Here is a 22,317-nt window from a genome sequence, read left to right on the forward strand (position 1 = left end):
TCGATTCTGGCTTGGATAACGTGATATCGATTCATTAAAATCCTGAATCGATTTTTTAATATAAATTTATTTTGCCTGAAATGCCAGAATCTCAGTTTCGACAACCACCAAACATTTAAAACAGTAAATGAGAGCAGGTACACAGCTTCTGCACAAAGACGTAAACACAAAGCGCGGACCCGCAGATCAGAATCAGTGAGACGTCGCCTTTCTCACCCGACGGCACGGACATGGTCGGGGCTGAAAGCCGACAGCTCGCTGATTTTGATGTTTCGGCGGGTCGGCGCTTTGTGTTCACGCCCTTTTTGCGCTGATTCTAAAGCTGTTAGTTTGATGTCTCTCCAAACAATATTGACTGAACCAGCAGCAAAAGAAGATCCAAACTATGCTTCACATAAACATCGTCATGAATTCACTCTGACTTTTACTGTTTTGCTTCCACCACGATGCACAGCTCTCTCTCTCTCTGTCTGTACTTCAAGAACAGTTTCCCGTCTAAAAATCTGTTTTCTGCATTATTCGCTTGCTTGCTATCACAAGTCTACCGTTGTTTACAGGCTGTCGGCCGCTGTTTTTTCCCTTTTACTTACTTCCGAAAAGAAAACCTAATTTCTGCCGTTCAATAGGCTTCTGAACAAATTTAAACTTTTTAAAATTATGCAAAATGCAAAACGCTGTGTCTCTAATAAAACCGCTGTAACGTCAGAGGTAATGTTCATAAGTTGATTAATGGTTTTGTTTCGTTTTTGATGTACTGCAGAATATTTTTATAAAATCCCAGAACAGGAAAATCACCTTCATGTTTTTCTGTGTTTTATCTTCAGCTACTTTGACACAAAGGCCTCTGCTGTGATGCTCACACCTTTGATAAAGTCTTGTGAGTGTCAGCTTCCTTTTTATAGATACAAAAATATGTAAATGTACTGATCTGAATTCTAATATTTCTGACTGTCTGAGGCAAAATTTCCCAGATTCAAATCGAATTGAATCGAATTGAATCGAATCGTGGATCGAATCGATTCGGGACCTTGTGAATCGGAATCGAATCGATTCTAGAAATCAGTGACGATACCCAGCCCTAATTGTCAGGCTGCAGTGTCCAGTTCTGCTTCAGCTTTAATTTTTTAACAGATGGTTTCACATGTTCTTCAAGCACCCCCTGATACACAGTCAGATGATGATCTATGATGGTGAGCTGGCCAGGTGCTGCTGCAGCAAAGCATCCCCAAACTATGATACTGCCACCTCCATGCTTCACAGTTGGTATGAGGTTCTTTTCTTTGAAGATTGGATTTGGTTTACGCCAAACATCTTGACTGCTCTGGTGTCCAAATGACTCATCTCTCCAAAGAACTTTATTCCAGAAGTCGTGGTCTTTGTCTACGTTCGGTCTGACTTCAGTCTAGCCTTAATGTTTCTCGTGGCGATCGTGGCTCAAGAGTTGGAAGTTCGTCTTGTAATCGGAAGGTTGCCGGTTCGAGCCCCGGCTCGGACAGTCTCGGTCGTTGTGTCCTTGGGCAACCAGTCATCGACACATTCACACACTGGTGATGGCAGCTACATTGTAGCAAGACACTTCCCCCGTTGCCTACTGGTGGTGGTCAGAGGGCCCGGTGGCGCCAGTGTCCGGCAGCCTCGCCTCTGTCAGTGCGCCCCAGGGTGGCTGTGGCTACATGTAGCTGCCATCACCAGTGTGTGAATGTGTGGATGACTGGATGTGTAAAGCGCTTTGGAGCCCTTAGGGACTAGTAAAGTGGCCATTTACCATTTTCTCAGAGAGCAGCGGTTTTCTCCTTCCACAGCTCCTGTGAAAGTCAAACTGGTGTAGTCTCTGTCTGATAGTAGAGTTGTGCACTTTCACATCGAGCCAGAGCCTGCTGTAGTTCCTGTGATGACATTTTAGGATTTTTGATGACTTCTTTGAGCATCTTGCACTATGAATATGCAAGAATATGCTTGGACGGCCAGACCTGGGCATGGTGGCAGTTGTTTTGAATGTCCACCACTTATAAACAATCTTCCGGATGGTGGAAGGGCTGATGTCAAATTCTTTTGAGTTGTTTTTAAACCCCTTACCAGTCTTTCTGAGGGCATCACACAGCTCTTTAGATCTCACCATGGCGCTCACTTCGACAGTCAGGAGCACACCAAACTCAATCTGAGGTTTAAATAGGGCTCCTTTAAAATGCTGGGTAACAATCTACTGATCGTGTGCACCTGACGTGATGTCTAACCAGTTTAAGTAGGATGACACGTGGGGGTGTACTAATTTAGTCCTTACCAGAAATTGCATTCTTTCTAAATTACATTTCACATAAAGTTTTAAAAAGGATTTTCTTATTTTTTAATTGTTTAGTTATGTTGTTTGGATCCCTCAGTATGATTTTAATTGATATTAAATATCTATATGTCCAAATATGTTGTACAATATACAGGTTTTCATAGGGTGTCCTAGTTTTCTCATGTGACTGTCCTCCGATGAGTAATTTAGTCAGTAAATGTTGGATCTACTTCAACAGGGAGTCCTTATCACCACCAGTCTATGACAGTACACAGAGGTTGTTGCTTCTGTTATTCAGACTGACGTCTTTAGACCGAATAAAATGATTATATTACTGGGAACATGAACAGACATATGAGCTGTCAGGTATGTCAACAGGTGAAGTCAGATGTTGAGACAGAAGAAAGATGTTGCAAATAAATTGTCATGAACTGTGTGGAGCAGGCAGGACTGTGGCTCAAAAACATCCAGCTTTATTGCGTGAAGGAAAAATAAATACAACACTCGACCAGGATAAAACACAAAACTCAACTCACAAACGAACACACAGCCATGAGGGAGGTCGCGATGCAGCACAGAGGGAGACACACACATAAATGTGGGCAAATGGGGACGGCAGCACAGCTGAAGGTGAGCTAACTTACGAAACAGGCAAACAAAGCTGAACAGGAAGCACACCAGACTACCAAAAGTAAAACAGGAAACACTATGGCGCAGACTAACTCACACAAGAGGTTGCTTTTGTGTGGAAAAGACTTTCAGGGTTAGGGAGATAATGGGAGGAGACAGCGAGGCGATGTGGAAACGGTTAATGGAGACGAAATTCAAATTCAAATTTTATTTGTCACGTACACAGTCATACACAGTACGATATGTAGTGAAATGCTTGGACAACTGCTCGTGACCTAAAGAAAACAAAAAAAGGAAAAGGCTATGAATAAGATAGGAAATAAATATGAAAAATTAAAAAGGGTAAATTTAACTAGGAAGGAATAAAATATAAATTAAGGTTAAAAATGAAATAACTGTACAACACAAATTAGAATGAAGGGTAAATTTAACTGGGAAGAATAAGATAAAATATATAAATTAAAGTTGAAAATAAAATAACTGTACAACAAAATACACAATATAGAACTATATAAGAATGTATGAAGAAATCTAAATAAATATATACACAATAACAGCAGCTGTACAAGTATTAACTGGAAATGAAGAATATAGTGACCAGTGTTGTGCAAAACCAAAGTCCAGAAAGTCCAGTGTGTGTGTAAGAACCATATGTGTGGGTCAGTACTGTGTGGTGGTGTGATTGAGAGACCGTATCGCCTGCGGGAAGAAGCTCCTCCTCAGTCTCTCTGTGTTGGTCTTCAGGGAGCGGGGAGCGGAGACAGAGTGAGGAGAGATTGAAGCATCAGGAGAGACATGAGAACAAACTGAAGGACATAAACACAGAGACACAAGGGGAACCAAAGAAGAATATTAGAAACTCAAGTCAGACTAACCTAAAGACTGCTAATGTAACTAAAAAAAGGTTTAAAAATAAAAATACGACTGAGCCGTACTCTAATGTATTTCTATATGTTAAAACCAAGTAACACTTACTGATTTCTGTTTGTACACAGACATGATTTAAGTGACAAGTGCAGACGTCAGGACCTTATTAGTGTTTGACCCCAGCTCTTGGTCTCTCACAGATACAGTGTAACAGACCAATTTCTATAAGATACAGTGGGGCAAAAAAGTATTTAGTCAGCCACCGATTGTGCAAGTTCCCCCACTTAAAATGATGACAGAGGTCAGTAATTTGCACCAGAGGTACACTTCAACTGTGAGAGACAGAATGTGAAAAAAAATCCATGAATCCACATGGTAGGATTTGTAAAGAATTTATTGGTAAATCAGGGTGGAAAATAAGTATTTGGTCACCTCAAACAAGGAAAATCTCTGGCTCTCACAGACCTGTAACGTCTTCTGTAAGAAGCTTTTCTGTCCCCCACTCGTTACCTGTATGAATGGCACCTGTTTGAACTCATCATCTGTATAAAAGACACCTGTCCACAGCCTCAAACAGTCAGACTCCAAACTCCGCCATGGCCAAGACCAAAGAGCTTTCGAAGGACACCAGGAAAAGTATTGTAGACCTGCACCAGACTGGGAAGAGTGAATCTACAATAGGCAAGCAGCTTGGTGTGAAAAAATCAACTGTGGGAGCAATCATCAGAAAATGGAAGACATACAACACCACTGATAATCTCCCTCGATCTGGGGCTCCACGCAAGATCTCATCCCGTGGGGTCAAAATGATCATGAGAACGGTGAGCAAAGATCCCAGAACCACACGGGGGGACCTGGTGAATGACCTGCAGAGAGCTGGGACCAAAGTAACAAAGGTCACCATCAGTAACACACTACAACGGCAGGGAATCAAATCCCGCAGTGCCAGACGTGTTCCGCTGCTGAAGCCAGTGCATGTCCAGGCCCGTCTGAAGTTTGCCAGAGAGCACATGGATGATACAGCAGAGGATTGGGAGAATGTCATGTGGTCAGATGAAACCAAAGTAGAACTTTTTGGTATAAACTCAACTCGTCGTGTTTGGAGGAAGAAGAATACTGAGTTGCATCCCAAGAACACCATACCTACTGTGAAGCATGGGGGTGGAAACATCATGCTATGGGGCTGTTTTTCTGCCAAGGGGACAGGACGACTGATCCGTGTTAAGGACAGAATGAATGGGGCCATGTATCGTGAGATTTTGAGCCAAAACCTCCTTCCATCAGTGAGAACTTTGAAGATGAAACGAGGCTGGGTCTTCCAACATGACAATGATCCAAAACACACCGCCCGGGCAACAAAGGAGTGGCTCCGTAAGAAGCATTTGAAAGTCCTGGAGTGGCCTAGCCAGTCTCCAGACCTCAACCCCATAGAAAATCTGTGGCGGGAGTTGAAAGTCCGTGTTGCTCGGCGACAGCCCCAAAACATCACTGCTCTCGAGAAGATCTGCATGGAGGAATGGGCCAAAATACCAGCTACTGTGTGTGCAAACCTGGTAAAGACCTATAGTAAACGTTTGACCTCTGTTATTGCCAACAAAGGTTATGTTACAAAGTATTGAGTTGTATTTTTGTTATTGACCAAATACTTATTTTCCACCCTGATTTACGAATAAATTCTTTACAAATCCTACCATGTGAATTCATGGATTTTTTTTTCACATTCTGTCTCTCACAGTTGAAGTGTACCTCTGGTGCAAATTACTGACCTCTGTCATCATTTTAGGTGGGGGAACTTGCACAATCGGTGGCTGACTAAATACTTTTTTGCCCCACTGTACGTGTATTCTAGCTAAAGCACTTCTGGATGGATGCAAACTGCATTCTGTTGCCTTGTACTTGTGATGTGTGCAATGACAATAAAGTTGAATTCTATTCTGTTCAGATTCTGATGGCACAAAGTTCTGCTCATATCACGGCTCCATCTAGTGGCCTGATAGCAGAGCAGCTGATGGCAGCTTCCTCTGCCTCACACTGCTGTCTGACTGCATCCAGCTGACACTGAGATGAAGCAGGAAAGAAGCAGCTGATGTTTGGACAGCACACATGATGGACATCAGTTGATGTGCACATGAATGATTTGTGTTTCCTCTGCAGGTAGAAAGTGTGTGTGAGCTGAGCAGCATGGATCAGTGTGAGGACAGAGAGGAGGGAGCCCCTCCCTCTAAAAGCACTCTGTGTGGGGAACATGAGAGCCAGACCAAAGCTCAGAGGTGAGATGACCATCTCTAACTGTCCATGACTCTTCTCCATGTCACAGCTCAGCACTCACATCACTGCTGCATCATTATTCACAGGGACCCACCTGGACCTCCACCCAGCTGTGTGTCCTGTAAGAGTGGCTGGTCTAATGGTCACATCGTTAATTTTAAAGGCCAGCCTGTGTCTGCTGCAGAGAGGTGAGCTGTTAGCAACATGAACTCTTTGCTGTCACTTTGGTGTCTGATTTAAATGAACTGTTTGATGTTTCCTGGTCTCTAATGAATGAGGAATTCCTTTATTCTATAAAACATTTAAAACTCTTGCTGCTCACAGTGGGACCATCAACAACACAGATGCATTTAATGTAAGGTACAGGTATCTGTTTAAAAACAAATAGCCCTGCACAGTGTAGATGACTGTGTTTACCTCTGGGTGGCGCTCTGTTCTTGCACTGCTAACACTAGTTCAGATGATCCTTCTGCTCATTCGCAGCCTTTAAACAAGTTTCTCTTTGGGATGATGAAGTTATTTTGAGTCTTCATCAGCTTCTGTGGCTCCAAATGGAAAAACACATTTTTCTTCTGTGACAGGATCAGTGGGAGACCTGCTGGACCTGGACCTGGACCCAGCTGTGTGTCCTGTAAGAGTGGCTGGTCTGAAGAGCGCTACATTGTTTTTAAAGGCCAGCCTGTGTCTGCTGCAGAGAGGTGAGCTGTTAGTAACGTAAAGTAACCTGTTTCTCTGTTTGGGATGATGAAGGTAATCTAAGTCTTCATCAGCTTCTGCAAATGAAAAACACATTTTTTTCTCTAACAGGATCAAAGGGAGACCTGCTGAACCTGGACCCAGCTGTGTGTCCTGTAAGAGTGGCTGGTCTGAAGAGCGCTACATTAATTTTAAATCCCAGCCTGTGTCTGCTGCAGAGAGGTGAGCTGTTAGCAACATGAACTCTTTGCTGTCACTTTGGTGTCTTCCACCTGTCCTCCTCCTCTTGCTCCACACCTCCACTTTAGTGGTCACAGAGGGACTCGGAGCTGCTTCTGAATGATGGTGCCTGTGTTTCAGCAGACTGCTTAGCCTCAGCTCCAGAGTACAGAGCTGCTAACACTGCTTTTATTGACACTTTTAATCTGTTTGTGAAATCCTTTTTCCCACGAACCCACAGAGTCTGTCATCGTTTGCCTGATTTGTCATAACTAACTGCCCCTTCTTCACCCTGACCTGTCGTGTTTGGCTCTGCAGAACTAAAATACCAGCGTAAATCCTGCTGCTTTTACACACGTACTTACATAACGGTCAGCGATTCTTTGCACACTCAGCCTCTCACATGTTTAAGCTTGCTGCGAGAGATTTCACTTGTCGCGTTTGAATAGTAAGCTAACGATTGATAAGACGATGTCAGAGGAATTGGTGCACAATTAATCTGTGACTCACCAATCAGTGCTGCTGCTCTCTACACACAGTTCGTGCGATTGCAAAGTGAAAGCAAAAAACAAGCGCAAATTCAAACGTGATTTCAATATGTCACATATTGACAGTGGCTCATCGATGACGTAATTACTCAGCTACATTTGTGAAAGAATGCAAAAGCATTGACATATCTTTCCTTAATATGACAGCCCGATTATGGAGTGCCAGGACTGCTATAATGAATGAATTAAATACACCAAGGCAAGGCAAGTTTATTTGTATAGCACAATTCAACAACAAGGTGATTCAAAGTGCTTTACAGAGACATTAGAAACAAGAACAAATAAAAAGCAGGATTTAAAATTGATTAAAACAAGCAAATAAACTAACTAATTAACAAACAAACAAACAAAACAGTATATAAAATCAAAACAGATAAAATCAAAACAGATAAAATCAGTAGTTAAATGTAAGTTTTGAAATTTAAGCTTAAAGTGTGGATTTGGTGCTTTATTCAAATGCAGCTGAGAACAGGTGAGTCTTCAACCTGGATTTAAATAAACTGAGTGTTTCAGCTGATCTGAGGCTTTCTGGGAGTTTGTTCCAGATATAAGGAGCATAAAAGCTGAATGCAGCTTCTCCGTGTCTGGTTCTGACTCTGGGAACTGATAAAAGACCGGATCCAGATGACCTGAGGGATCTGGAAGGTTCATACTGGGTCAGGAGGTCACTGATGTATTTTGGTCCTAAACCATTCAGAGCTTTATAGGCCAGCATCAGAACTTTAAAGTCTATCCTCTGACGGACAGGCAGCCAGTGTAAAGACCTCAGAGCTGGACTGATGTGGTCCACTTTTTTGGTCTTAGTGAGGACTCGAGCAGCAGAGTTCTGAATGAGCTGTAGTTGTCTGACTGATTTTTTAGGTAGACCTGTAAAGATGCTGTTACAGTAATCAAGCCTACTAAAGATGAATGCATGGACTAGTTTTTCCAGGTCCTGTTGAGACATCAGATCTTTTATCCTTGATATATTCTTGAGGTGATAGTAAGCTGACTTTGTTATTGTCTTAATGTGTTTTTCTAAGTTTAGGTCTGCATCCATCACTACACCCAAATTTCTCGCCTGGTTTGTGGTTTTTAGATGTATAGATTGAAGTTCTCTGGTGACCTGTAATCGTTTTTCTTTGGCGCCAAAGACTATTACTTCAGTTTTGTTTTTGTTTAGCTGGAGAAAATTGTACGGGGCCTTGGTCTCCTGGTGACATTGTGATATATATTTGTGTGTCATCTGCATAGCTGTGGTAGTTTATTTTGTTGTTCTTTATAATCTGTGCCAGTGGGAGCATGTAGATGTTAAACAGAAGGGGTCCCAAGATGGAACCTTGGGGAACTCCACATGTGATACTTGTCTGCTCAGATGTGAAGTTACCTATTGATACAAAGTATTTCCTGTTTTCTAAGTATGTCTTGAACCAGTTTAGTACAGTTCCTGAAAGACCTGCCCAGTTCTCCAGTCGTTTGAGTAATATGTTGTGGTCAACTGTATCAAATGCTGCACTGAGATCCAGTAAAACTAGGACTGACATTTTTCCACTGTCTGTATTCAGACATATGTCATTAAACACTTTGGTCAGAGCGGTTTCAGTGCTGTGGTTCTGTCTAAAACCTGACTGGAAGGCATCGTAGCAATTATTCTGTTTTAAGAAGTAACTGAGCTGTTGAGAAACTGCTTTTTCAATGATCTTACTTAAAAACGGGAGATTTGAGATCGGCCTGTAGTTGTTCATTTGTGTCTTGTCAAGATTGTCCTTTTTCAGTATAGGTTTGATTACAGCAGTTTTTAGTGATTCTGGAAACACACCTGATAATAAAGAAAAGTTGACGATCTGTAACAGGTCTGACTCTAAAGTCTTTGAGACCTTTTTGAAAAAACCTGTTGGCAGGACATCTAAACAGCAAGAGGAGGAGTTCAGTTGACCTAAGATGTCCTCCAGGTCTTTGCTGTTAATAGGTTGAAACTGTTTCATGGTGTTTAAACAGTTTTTTGGTGGACACAGTACATATCCTGGATCTGCTGTTGATGTACCAATTGCTTGTCTTTTGGATTTTTTCAGTGAAGAATTTGGCAAAGTCATTGCAGGCCATGGTCGAATGAAGTTCAGCTGCCACTGACACAGGAGGGTTTGTTAGCCTGTCAACTGTAGAAAATAAGACCCGAGCATTATGGCTGTTTTTAGTGATGATGTCAGAGAAGTAGGACCTCCTTGCATTCCTCAGTTGTAAATTATAATTGTGAAGTTTCTCTTTATAGATGTCATAATGAACCTGGAGGTTTGTTTTTCTCCATCTGCGCTCAGCTTTCCTACACTCTCTTTTTTCATTTTTCACCAGTGTGGAGTTTCTCCATGGAGACTTTTTCCTTCCAGAGATAACCTTCACCTTAATGGGAGCAATAGTGTCCATTACATTTAACATGTTAGCATTGAAGCTATTGACGAGCTCATTGACTGACCCTCTGGGCAGGTCAGGTGTTAATGGGAAGACCTGGTTAAAAATTGCACTACTGTGTTCAGTTATACACCGTTTTGTGATCACTGTTGTTGATATATTTGTGTGGGCTGAGATTTTACTTTCAAAGAAAACACAGTAATGATCAGACACGCCCACATCAGACACAGTAACCTTTGAAATGCTCAGGCCTTTGGAGATCAGTAGGTCAAGAGTGTGTCCTCTATTATGTGTGGCCTCTGTTACATGCTGAGTCAGCCCAAAGTTGCCCAGAGTGTTACTCAGGTCTTTAGTCCCTTTGTCCTGAGGGTTGTCCACATGAATGTTAAAATCCCCAACAATAATTACACAGTCAAAATCAACACAGATCACAGACAGCAGTTCACTGAGGTCATTAAAAAAGTCTGTGCAGTATTTGGGAGGCCTGTAAACATTAAGAAACACAACTTTGGATGGGGCCTTCAGCTGTAAAGCCACATATTCAAAAGACTGAAAACTTCCAGGAGATAGCTGCTTACATTGAAATGATTCATTAAATAAGACAGCGACCCCTCCTCCTCTCCTGCTCACCCTGGCCTCACTGATAAAACTGTAGTTAGGAGGGGTCGTCTCGATGAGAACAGCTCCACTGTTACTTTGGTCCAACCAAGTTTCAGTTAAAAACATAAAATCAAGGCTGTGCTCAGTGATTAAATCATTAATTAAAAATGTTTTCCCAGCTAAAGATCTAACGTTTAATAAAGCCAACTTAAGTGTTTTAGAGGCATTACTTGTCCCCTCGTGTTTGGGAGCAGTCTGTGGCACACAAGGTATGTTTACTATGTTTAAAGATCTTTTAGAGTGCAGCTCTCTGTGTTTTGACCAGGCCACATGTCTCCTGTCACCTAAAAGTACAGAAATTTTAAAACCTTCTAGTAAACAGGGTCCCAGCTTCTCCTGGGAAAAGTCACCACTGCCATAATCCTCGCAGCCCGGACCCTTCACACATCACGCATCAGGCTGCGGAGACAGGGCATGAAGAGGAACTAAGGGGGGCGAGGCTGGGCAATGTGACTTCGATTGCTCTGTTGAGGGTGGGGCACGATGGCGAACCTTTGGCCGCTCTGGTGGGGGGTTTATGGGGGACAAAAAGGGATTGGGCCGGGGGGTAGATCTGAGCCCAGCATTGACCCGCTCCATCATCTCCTCAGTGAATTTCAGGTGTGGGGAGGAGGGAGAAAGGGAGGGGGAGGAGGGTGATGGCCTGTCAGGGGTTTTGGGGACTGGGGAAGATCCTGGTCCCTGGTCCTGGTCGTTGGTGTTGTTGAGAGAGTTGGAGGCAAATAGGGACCCCTCTTCTTGCCTCAGATGTCTCTCCTTTCTGAGGCTCTTCCTCAGATGCCATGGATGTCTCTCCTTTCTGAGGCTCTTCCTCAGATGCCATGGATGTCTCTCCTTTCTGAGGCTCTTCCTCAGATGCCATGGATGTCTCTCCTTTCTGAGGCTCTTCCCGGGTGGGGGCAGATGGAGCTCCTCCTCAAGGTTTCTGCTGGGCTTTGTCTGTTCTTGGAGTTCTGTTTGTTCCTCTTTATGAGATAACTCCTCGTTTATCTCAGCCTTGGCTCCAAGCACAGATGGATGACGTATGGAATAAAACAAGTTGGAGGTGAACAGTTTCACCCCTGACTTGTTAAAATTAAATCCATTTTCTTTGAACAGATGCCTGCGTTCCCAAAAAATATTAAAGTTGTCGATAAAGTGAACTGAGTGGTCAGCACATGCTGATATAAGCCATTTATTCAGTGTAAACAACCTGCTGAATCTCTCGTCTCCTCCTCTGACCGGCGGTACAGGTCCACTGATGAATACAGCTGCATTCAGAGAGTTTACAGTATTTAATAATCCAGTAAAGTCCCGTTTCAGAACCTCCGACTGTTGTTTGGACACATCGTTTGACCCTGTATGCAGAACAATGTTTGTCACAGTTGGATATTCATCTGCAATTTGAAGAATTCTCTCCTTCAGGTTGTTGACCATATCGTTAGGAAAGCAGAGGACTTTAGTGTTCTTACCGCACATCCTTTGTACATCCTTTACGGCAGAGTCACCCACAATCAGAGTTTCAGGCCTAGCCTTTAGCTTTCCCTGTGGCCTTTCACTTTTCAACAGATTTTCAGACCTTACTTCGCTGCTTTTAGATGGATGGTTGTCCGATATAGATCCAGGGTCCTTTGATAGTGACACCATTAAATAATTAATTTAATGTGGCAATAATTAATTAAAATTGGAATTAATTAATTAAATAAATAGTTATGACACATGTAATTAATTATTTAATGATATATTTATTTATTTCATTTTGGCAGTCCTGACGCCTGGCTCTCATCATGAAATAATTTTATCTGTCAGCCTCACCCATCAAACTCAGGGGGCGGGGTTAACGCTGATCGAGTCAAAACCATTGCTTTGGCCTGGTGGCCATTGTTTCTAGCACACAACAACCGGCATGTGGAAGCTAACAGAACTGAGCTTTGAAAAACCCTGTTTGTGTGTTACCAAATACCGTTTTAATATTTTTTAGCAGAGAATGTAGTGGTTTAATCTTCATGTGTTTGGTCGGTTTGTCAAGATACAGCCTCTTTGCAAAAGTGTTTCGATGATTTCGGAGATGTCTGCCCAGTCTCACGGCAAAGCGTGGGATAGACCCGCTCGCCTCGCAAGCAATCCCACCGACAAAGCGCAGGCCCCGGTACACAGCTGTAGTAACCCCCGCTGACTTCTTTTACTGAGGTTATATTTATCGGTCTTTTATTTCCTGATGTTCTTATGTGTCCTACGTGTTTCAGTCTGAATTATAACTAACATTAAAAACATGTTTAAGGAGGAGAGAGAGCAAATAAACCTGTTTAACATCTGATCTTTGGGTTTTTGTTCAGTAATCAGCGTGACCTGTGTATAAACACATAAAAGAGATAACGTTGGTGTAGAGCTGGGCGATAGAACGATAACGATATGTATCGCGATATAACTTTTACTCGATAGAGAAATTAAGCTATCGCGATAGACCTCGCCGCTCTTGTCCTCTTAAAATAAAATAAAAATAAATAAATAAAAGTTTAGCCAATCCAAACTAAGTAGCGCAGAGCCGAACCAATCACAGCCGCAGCGTCACGTCGCGTGACTTGTTACGTACAGCACAAGTGCCAAGCCGCACGTGTGTTTGTTTGGGAAGCAGCCAGCGGGTAATGGAGGAAATGAGTGTGCCGACTAGAAAAATCAACCGAGCGTGACCGAAGAGAAAACAGACGATGGTTCCAACGCCGGAGAGATTGTCGAACGGAAGAGCCATAGAAGTTCCGTAGTGTGAAGGTATTTCGGCTATTTCAAGTCTGACAAAAAACAGAGTAGCTGCACTGTAAATGTGCCGAAAGCAAGTCTGGAAATACAATAAACTGGTGCATGCGTCACACTGTGCGCCACGTTATTGTTTCGGTGAAATGAATTTCTACAATACTGTTACTGTTAATTTTACTCTCTGCAGTGTTTAAATGCTTACATATACACACAGTTACTGTCCGTCCACACATACGACTCGGTTCTGCTTCTATGCCCCAGCTTTGTTTACTTTTTCCCACCGAGGCTTCTAGACTTCTGATTGGCCAACATTTCTGCACGGTTAGGAATCTAGCGCCACCTGCTGCTTTGGCATGTTCATAGCAGCGTTTTCCTTCATTTCTGCCTTTATGTGTGGACGGGATTATTTTTTAAAATGAAAACGGAAAATCTCCGTTTTCAAAAATACCCGTGTACGTGTGGACGTAGCCTCAGTCTCTGACTGGAAGCGCTAATTCGTCATTCGGCTTTTGTCAGACTAAAGTAACTGTTAAAACTGTTTGAAAAGCTCAGCTATACAACAAGGAGAGATTGAGAATTTCCTTTTAGTTCTCAGTTTATTTGATATTGACAAAAGTTAGTCAGTTTTGTCTGTTATTCTGTAAAACAAACTAAGATTTATTTTTAGAATTAATATTTTGTTTCTAAGTGGAATTGACAATTTAGTCTGTTTCGTTTGTTCTATTTTGAAACTTAAACGCTTTAGCGGCTGCCTTTTGTGTAGTTTGCAATATTTGCCTTTATTTATCTGAAAAAGTCTCATGTTCCTTAAGTACATCTGCCCTGTTGAACTTATTATGGGAAATAAATATTTAAATAAAAACAAGCTGCTGATTATTTCACATTTTACTTGTGAGCAACGGCACATTTAAATCTTACAAATATAGTTATTTGGCTTATATCGTGATAGATATCGTTATCGCCTGAAATGAAAAAAACATATCGTGATATGAAAAAATCTCATATCGCCCAGCTCTACGTTGGTGTTTCCGTCATGTAGTAACTGCTGGCTTTAACTGTACAAAGGTTGTTCGACACTATGAAACACATACAGACTTCATGATGTTCGGCTAATATTTTTATTGTGAATATTAATCATGCTGACCTCGCTCTGTACACCACGCAGCGAGGTCAGCATATCCACGATATCCTCAGCTCCATGAGTTAACACAAAGTTTCCCAGCTGACTATCTAACTGCCAACTATTCCAGAGACGTGAAAATCTACAGCATAAAAAACACAAACACATAGCAGTGTAACAACACTGTAGCAGAGATGAACCGTCAGTTTGTCGCAGATCAAAGTGGAATGAAAGTTGTAAATAAAACAGCGAAGTAAACGTGACCCGACAGACAGAACCTGAGTGAATGAAGTCCAGCGTTTAACCACTGAGAGCTAAAACTCAGCTGAGGTTTCAAAGCTGTGTGCTGGTGATTGGACATCAGCCGCTGATGAAGCTGTTCGCCTATAAAGTGCTCTGTAAGGAAACGAGCTCCAGCAGCTCTGCGCTCGGGGAAAACACTATATTTACTTATCTTGTGCAGAAAAATGCGCTGACATTGCTTTATATCGAGCACCGGCTGCCCAGTTAAACTGTGACTATCACCAGGTAACTAGGCGTGTTTCTTGAATTAGCAGCAGGTGTTAAACAGCTGACAGATGAGGAGGAGGATGCATGCAGGTAAACTGAGGGTCTGCTGAGCTGATTGCTGGTTTCGTGAGAAAAATGTCAGCTCGTTCTTTATGTTACAGAAGCACAGAGACACAAGACCAGGCGGAAAGAGACGATCGTTCGGTGAAAATGAGAATCTGCGAATGCAACATGTGGAACACGAGAGTGGAATATGTAAACAAACCGGTTAATGTACCCCCTCGGTGCACTCTGCATGCTAACTGTTAGCAGAGCTAGTGAAATCTCTGAAAACATCTGAGCACTTTTGCAAACATGTTCTATGTTGACAACCTGACCAGACATACGTCGCGACATTCGCGGCTTAAAACACTGTTAAAAGTGTAGCTGGTGACAGAAAAACTACACCACCACCATTGCTGCTTGTGATTTGATCTGCATTCTGGGATACCTGGCTGCCCCAAGTCTACACAAGCAATCGATTATCTAGGATCGACCTGTTTGTTTGCTGTGCAAAGTAAGTCAAATCAAATGTTAGAGAAGCTGCATGGGCAGCGTTAACCCCGCCCCCTGAGTTTGATGGGTGAGGCTGATTTTGGTGGCCCAACTCGAGAAATCGCTAGCCCCGGGACGTCGGGCAGGCGGTTTTGCGAGCCCTGGACATCACAAACATTTTCTGTAAATTCTGTGAATCTCAGGCAAATCGACTTGTGTGAAGTGTTTCCAGCTGGGTGTTGTGTAGCTGGAGTCGAGTGTTTTGGCTGATGCATGAAACGATACATTCTTACACATGAGGAACGTTTTCTTTGTATTTATCACACGGCGTGGTGCGGGGAAAAGCCTTTCTAAGGTTTGAATCTGAGGTTTGTTCTTTGCTCCTCATCCGTAAATTCTCTCCACACTCTGCCTCTGTGATCACTCTGTGATTCTTGTGTAGGTGGTAGCCGAGGTTTGTTGTCTTTGAGTCTGTGGTTTGTTCCATAATTTGCATCGTACACTTTTCTGGTCCATGTCAGACTTTTCCTAACCAAACCACGTCCGTGCTACAGAGCTAGCCCCTCGTTTAGGAGTAAGGTCCTTGATTTATTTGGACTGGTCCTTCTGTTTGTCATTTGTCAGTTTATTTTGAAAAGTCTCAACAGGATCTTGAGTAGGGATGGGTATCGTTTAGGTTTTATCCGATACCGGTGCCAAACCGGTGCTTTTGAAACGGTGCCGGTGCTCAAACGGTGCTCAAACCGGTGCTTAACGAATGGAGAACACAAAATTGGTCCAAAAACCTCTCATGGTCAGCTGTTTTTTGTAAAAAGATAACAATGTTAGCCTTTTCTGCAGCTATGGGGCATATATGGTATCACTCTTGGCTGGAAGCAGTGCTTAAACAATGGAAAAAACACAAACTTTGTCCAAAAACCTCTCATGTTTAACTGTTTTCCTCTTTTTCTTTGGTCATTTTAGCCTTTTTGGCCAGGGTGAAGGGAGTATCTGCCATCAAACAAGAAGACAGCCGCATGTAGCTATGATGATGTTTGCTAGTTCACCTTACATGCATTAATGTAATAACGTGGTTAGCCTACTGAACGTAAATTACACACCAACAACATGAAGCTACTCACGCAGAGAAGAACGGCTGCTGCTGCATCATCATCCTCATCATTTCTGCTACACTGGCAGGGCTAGGGGCCAGGACTCTCCTCTTCGGGTTTTTGGGGGATGTTGCATAACAGGCAACCCACGCACAGTAGATGTGCTCGGTGTGAGGTCTCGCAGCAAGCTATCAAATACGGCGCATTTCTGGGCTTTTAAAAAAAACGCTCTGCGTCGCCAGGTGTTTCATCAGATTTGAGGTGTTACCTCCTTTGACAGTATCACAGCATCACAGTATCACAGTATCAGCTTAAAGCACTTGTTGCTGCTGAGTTTACATCTTTTGCTGTGAAGTACAGCCAGACTTTTGACCGCTTCACCTTGGGCATTTTTAATCGGTAGCTCTGCTCTAAAAGAACGTACGTACCTGGCCCCGCCTACTATCCTCGGAAACGTAAAATGATTGGCTAGAAGTGTATCACAGCTCAGGAAAAATAAGCACCGAAATAAAGCACCGAAATGTGCGCTGCTTTTCGGTCTGGTTACTACCGTTTATGTCAGAACCGGTACCCATCCCTAATCTTGAGCTTTATTGTGAAAGGTTTATGTAGAAAATAAACAAACGGATGGATTTACCATTGTTGTTGCTAATGACTACGCCTGCCTGCCTGTAGTGGTTATTTCAAATATGAGAGGAAGCGAGAACTTGTGACCATCAAAACGATGATAAAAGAAACAGTTTATTTTGTGACACCACGAAACAAACAATAGCGCATAATATGAAACGATAGACGTCCACATATCGTCATAGATGGTTGTATCGAACAGCCCTAGCAGAGAACGCGTCGATGCTCAGAGAATAACCTGAAGCTGAACATCACCCAAAGAAGTCATAATGGACTGCAGGAGGCACAGACAGCTCCACTGCCCTCTCATGACACCATCACCCTGGTGTAAAAGGCCCAGCAGCTGCACGTCCTTTGTGTCCTGAGGAAGAATAACCTGGACCAGAAGCTGCTGCTGGCCTTCTACCCTCCTCATTGGAGAGCGTGCTCTCCTCCTGCCTGCTGTTTGTACTCAGCGGCCACGACTGAGAACAGGAAGGCTGCAGACAGGGTCATTAACACCCCCAAATCATCACTGGCTTCCCTCTGCCACCCCTGGAGGCCATCATCAGTTCCTCCTGTCTCAGGAAAACCAGGTCACATCATTACAGCTTTAAGTGTTTAAGGTGCTAACTAAAAATAAAGACAAGATGATAGTTTATTAAATTTTAATGACATTTGCAGATTGTTTCGGTGAAGTTTAATAAACTCCTTCTATCTAAAATATAACAGGACACCGGAGTAAATTCTCCAGCATCTCACACTTCTGATAATCAGCTGTCTGCTTGACGTTTATTCAGCTGTGTAAAAACTTTAATCTCAGCCAAACCGATTTACTCAGGAACAAATAAAATACTGAAAAAAGCCAAACAATAACATTTTAAGTTATCTAAGTGACTCATATATATTTAACCTGAGTAGGAAAGACGGCGGTGGGTTTGAAAGCGATTTGCCGGGAGTCCGGTGTTCTCACGGCTCTAGTGACCTAGCCCCCGGCTAGCTATCGAGCTGGTGGGTAACAGACGTCTCCGAAAACGTCGGAGCGCTTTTCAAAATATGTGGTGTCCTGATAAACTGAGCAGATATTTGAGGTTTACACAGCTACATTCTCGTCTGAAAATATGTTAAACGTTTATTTTGTGACCCAGAAAGAATAATAAGAGTAACATTAAAACTAACTAGCTGCCGCCATTGTTGGAAACTGAGCTGGGCCGCGCTATGAATTCTGGGACAGGTTGGGCCACAAAGGTTTTACACCCGTCCCATCATTCAAATCTGGGGAAAAGAAGGACGCGTTTGTCGGCCACACTTGGAGGAGTCTTCAAATTTGTACAGCCTTTGTCAAACCGCTGTGACGTAATCGGTCTACAAATGCGTCCGCCGAAGGATGCAGGCCCTCGTTCTTCCTGAAGCCCATTTGTGAGGTCAGACACTGTTTGACGAGAACTTTATATTTAAGTACTGTTGTCCAGGCAACCACCAACCAAACTCAGCCTATCAGATTGCCGGATGGAGACGTGTGATTGGTCACTCCAGAGAACACGTCTCCATGCTCTAGAGTCCATCAGAGGCTTTCATTGTGCTTGATGATGTAAAGCTTGGTGCAGCTCGGTTGCCATGGAAACACATTTCATGACGCTATCTGAACGCCAGGTGAAGTTTGGTCGTCTGTAGTGATTTCCAGAAAGTCGGCGACCTCTGTGTCCCTCAGCATCCACTGACCCCACTCTGTGATCGTAACTCTTCATCGCTGTTCCACTAACAGTGACAGTGGAACATGTAGCAGTGGGGAAAGTCCCACCTGGACTCGTTGCACTGGTAGCATCCTGTCACAGTCATACGCTGTAGTTCACTGAGCTCCTGAGTCATCCTTCCACAGATGTTTGTAGCAGCAGCCTGCATGCCCAGGTTTTATACACCTGTGGTTGTGACTGGCACACCTGAAGTCTGTGGTTCAGTGGAGACTGAATACTTTTGACAGTATAGTGTTTCTGAGCTGAGTCTCAGGAGAAAGTGACACAAAGCAAACAAGTCGTTCTTACGAGGGACGTCAGAGAAAAATAAGAAACGGTTTTAGAAGCAGCAACTAACTCAAACTGACGTGAACGATCAGCAGTTACACAAATGTTTAGAGTTGCTGCACAAAGACGTCACAGCAGGTAATGCTTCACATACTTTTATCTTATAGGTGGAGAAGACTGCAGTGATCACCTGAAACAGTTTTGTCTGATTGGTTTGATTTCCTTTTAATCCACTTCATGCATATGACTCATTACAAGAATGATAAAAGTAACAAAAAGAAGCTTTGACAGAAAAGTTTCCTAAAATAACATTTAGAAGTGTCTGTGAAGGTACTCAGTCATCCAGGTCATCGTAGTCAAAGGAGCTTGCAAAGAAAAGCGTCTGGACTTCTTTAAGTTGCTTGAAGACGTTTCACCTCTCATCCGAGAAGCTTCTTCAGTTCTAAGGTCAAATGGTGGAGAGTCCCAGATATAAACCTAGTGGGAGTTTCCCCCCACAGAGGGACAAAAGGACCCCTGATGATCCTCTAATCACCTGAGCCAAGGTGTGAAACTGGGTGTGGGTCCCAATCAGCCAGAGTTTCGGGTGAGTTCATTGTGAAACCTGGCCCCACCCTATCATGTGAATTCCTGAGGTCAGATGGCCCAGGATGTGAGTGGGCGTTAAGGCGTCTGGGAAGGGATCTCAAAACTGGATTATAGATGGCAGAGAGTTGGTGTCGTTGGCTCTTTCAAAGGAAGAGTACCCAGCCACTGGTACAGATATGTGGACGACACCTGGGTCAAAATCAAGACACAAGAAGTGGAATCCTTCACTGCGCACATTAACGCTGTGGATAAAAACATCAAGTTCACCAGGGAAGACACAAAGGACAACTGTTTGCCTTTCCTGGACTGCGCTGTGCACATTGAAGAGAACGGCAACCTCAACATCGAAGTTTACCGGAAGCCCACACACACGGACCAGTACCTCCTCTTTGACTCCCATCACCCTCTGGAACACAACCTTGGAGTAATCAGGACCCTACACCACCGGGCAGAACATGTTCCCTCTAAGCCTGAAGGAAAAAAGAAGGAACACACGCACATGTAAAGGAAGCACTCAAAACGTGCGGCTATCCTAAATGGGCGTTTTTAAAGTCAGCAAAGAGACACAGAAAAGAAGACCAGACACCAGCGAGGGAGGATAAGAAGGACAGACGCAACAACATTGTCATCCCCTATGTAGCCGGTGTATCAGAGACACTCAGGAGTTTTCTCCAAGCATGACATCCCGGTGTATTTCAGACCCAGCAACACACTCAGACAAAAACTGGTTCACCCGAAAGACAAAACTCCAAAACACAGACTTAACAATGTGGTGTATGCTGTACAGTGCAGCGAGGAATGCTCAGACCTCTACATTGGAGAGACCAAACAGCCACTTCACAAGCGCATGGCACAACACAGAAGAGCCACCTCCACAGGACAAGACTCAGCAGTCCATCTGCATCTTAAGGATAAAGGACACTCTTTGAGGATGCCAATGTTCACATTTTGGACAGAGAGGACAGATGGTTTGAAAGAGGAGTGAAAGAAGCATCTATGTCCACTGTGAGCGACCATCTTTGAACAGAGGCGGGGTTTACGACACCAACTCTCTGCCATCTATAATCCAGTTTTGAGATCCCTTCCCAGACGCCTTAACGCCCACTCACATCCTGGGCCATCTGACCTCAGGAATTCGCATGATAAGGTGGGGCCAGGTTTCACAATGAACTCACCCGAAACTCTGGCTGATTGGGTCCCACACCCAGTTTCCCACCTTGGCTCAGGCGATTAGAGGATCATCAGGGGTCCTTTTGTCCCTCTGTGGGGGGAAACTCCCACTAGGTTTATATCTGGGACTCTCCACCATTTGACCTTAGAACTGAAGAAGCTTCTCGGATGAGAGGTGAAACGTCTTCAAGCAACTTAAAGAAGTCCAGACGCTTTTCTTTGCAAGCTCCTTTGACAACATTTAGAAGTGTGTAGTTCTAATATAAGTGTTGTAGTTTGATCAGCAGAGACCGGAGCTGTGAGCATGATTGTGGTGAAGCTTCACTCCTGAGACTGAACTTAGGAGATGCTGTGAAATATTTAGAGAAAAGTCTGATTAGTTAAACTCAGAGGAAAACTTGTCCTGGTCAACATGAGCTTGTGCATCGTCCCCTTTACTGGGACTGGTGTCAGAGTCATGTTTAATGAGTTTTGCATTATGGAATTAATGTGTGAATATTTCTCCAGCTTTACAAAGTCTGGCACAGACCTTTTTGTCCATTGGAGAATGAAGAGAATAATCAGAGCAGGTCTGCATGAATAAAGATAAACATACACACAGTTATATAACGCTCTATGAAAGTCATTTATTCCTTTGGTTTGTGTTGTTAGGAGGGGGGTCGTGGGAGGGTCCATGTTTATATAGGCAGTGAGAGGCAGTCTGAAAATACAGATGTGACAAAGATAATGAAAATAGAAGAATCACACACGTGAATAATAAATAAATCTATAAAAAGGGTCTGACTGGTCCCCAGGAGAACCCAGAGATGGTACAGAAGCTGATTTGTTAGTGTTCCCTTTGATTGCATCCTTTCCTTAATCTTTCCTACCTCTCCTCCTTCCTTGTGTGCTTTGATATTATGTTACGGGCCCCAGCAATGTTGCCACAATAACAAAGATGAAATCAAATGCTGGTCAAGTTCAGGAGCGATGAAGACACCGTGCACTCGGTTTGCCTTCCATCTCAGCAGTGGGCAAAAGTCCCCAAAGCAACTGGGGAGCACCTGACCTGACATCAATAGTTCCACCTGTGATGTTGCTCCATGTTTCTGTCCTTCTGTACAGTCCCTGTCACAAAGTAATAGATTACAGAAATTAGTCATGTTTCCAAAATAATTTGGAGTCGTCATAGTCACTGAAAATAACAAATATACTAATGAATTAAATGATTAACATAAAAGTGGACACATGGTTGGCCCACTGCATGACCCACTGAGTCAGCAGTGGGTTGATGGTAATAACTTCTCCTCTCCCTGTGACGGCTCCTAAAGGCTACATAACTAATGCTCAGCTGGGACAAGAACTACATGTTGTGTTCAATCAGAACAAAGCAGCAAAGACAAAGATGTTT

General features: G+C 43.3%; 2 protein-coding genes across 11 annotated transcripts in view; one reads left to right on the forward strand and one right to left on the reverse strand.

The window, feature by feature from the left end:
- The window catches only part of LOC147333447 (E3 ubiquitin-protein ligase TRIM21-like), a 525,380-nt gene that overhangs the window by 120,934 nt on the left and 382,129 nt on the right, over window positions 1–22,317 (reverse strand). The window lies entirely within an intron of this gene.
- LOC147333452 (NACHT, LRR and PYD domains-containing protein 12-like) overlaps window positions 1–22,317 on the forward strand; it is a 46,206-nt gene that overhangs the window by 2,275 nt on the left and 21,614 nt on the right. For 7 of the 10 annotated variants that reach the window (XR_015125407.1, XM_086267013.1, XM_086266956.1 and 4 more), the window contains 4 exons: window positions 5,933–6,048; window positions 6,133–6,234; window positions 6,628–6,744; window positions 6,854–6,964. Coding sequence is in view for 9 of the 10 variants with exons in the window: in XM_086267013.1 (XP_086123139.1) it covers window positions 5,960–6,048; window positions 6,133–6,234; window positions 6,628–6,744; window positions 6,854–6,964 (419 nt within the window). In the remaining variant the exon portion in view is untranslated. Of the gene's footprint in view, window positions 1–824; window positions 878–5,932; window positions 6,049–6,132; window positions 6,235–6,627; window positions 6,745–6,853; window positions 6,965–22,317 lie in introns of all 10 variants that reach the window. The other 3 variants (XM_086267004.1, XM_086267020.1, XM_086267029.1) reach the window with 3 other exon arrangements.

Source organism: Aulonocara sp. 'chitande type north' Nkhata Bay, linkage group LG3 (genome assembly GCF_057382095.1).
Source record: "Aulonocara sp. 'chitande type north' Nkhata Bay isolate Kocher_YH1m ecotype deep benthic linkage group LG3, A_spYH_male_GT1.1, whole genome shotgun sequence".
Taxonomy (NCBI): Eukaryota; Metazoa; Chordata; class Actinopteri; order Cichliformes; family Cichlidae; genus Aulonocara; species Aulonocara sp. 'chitande type north' Nkhata Bay.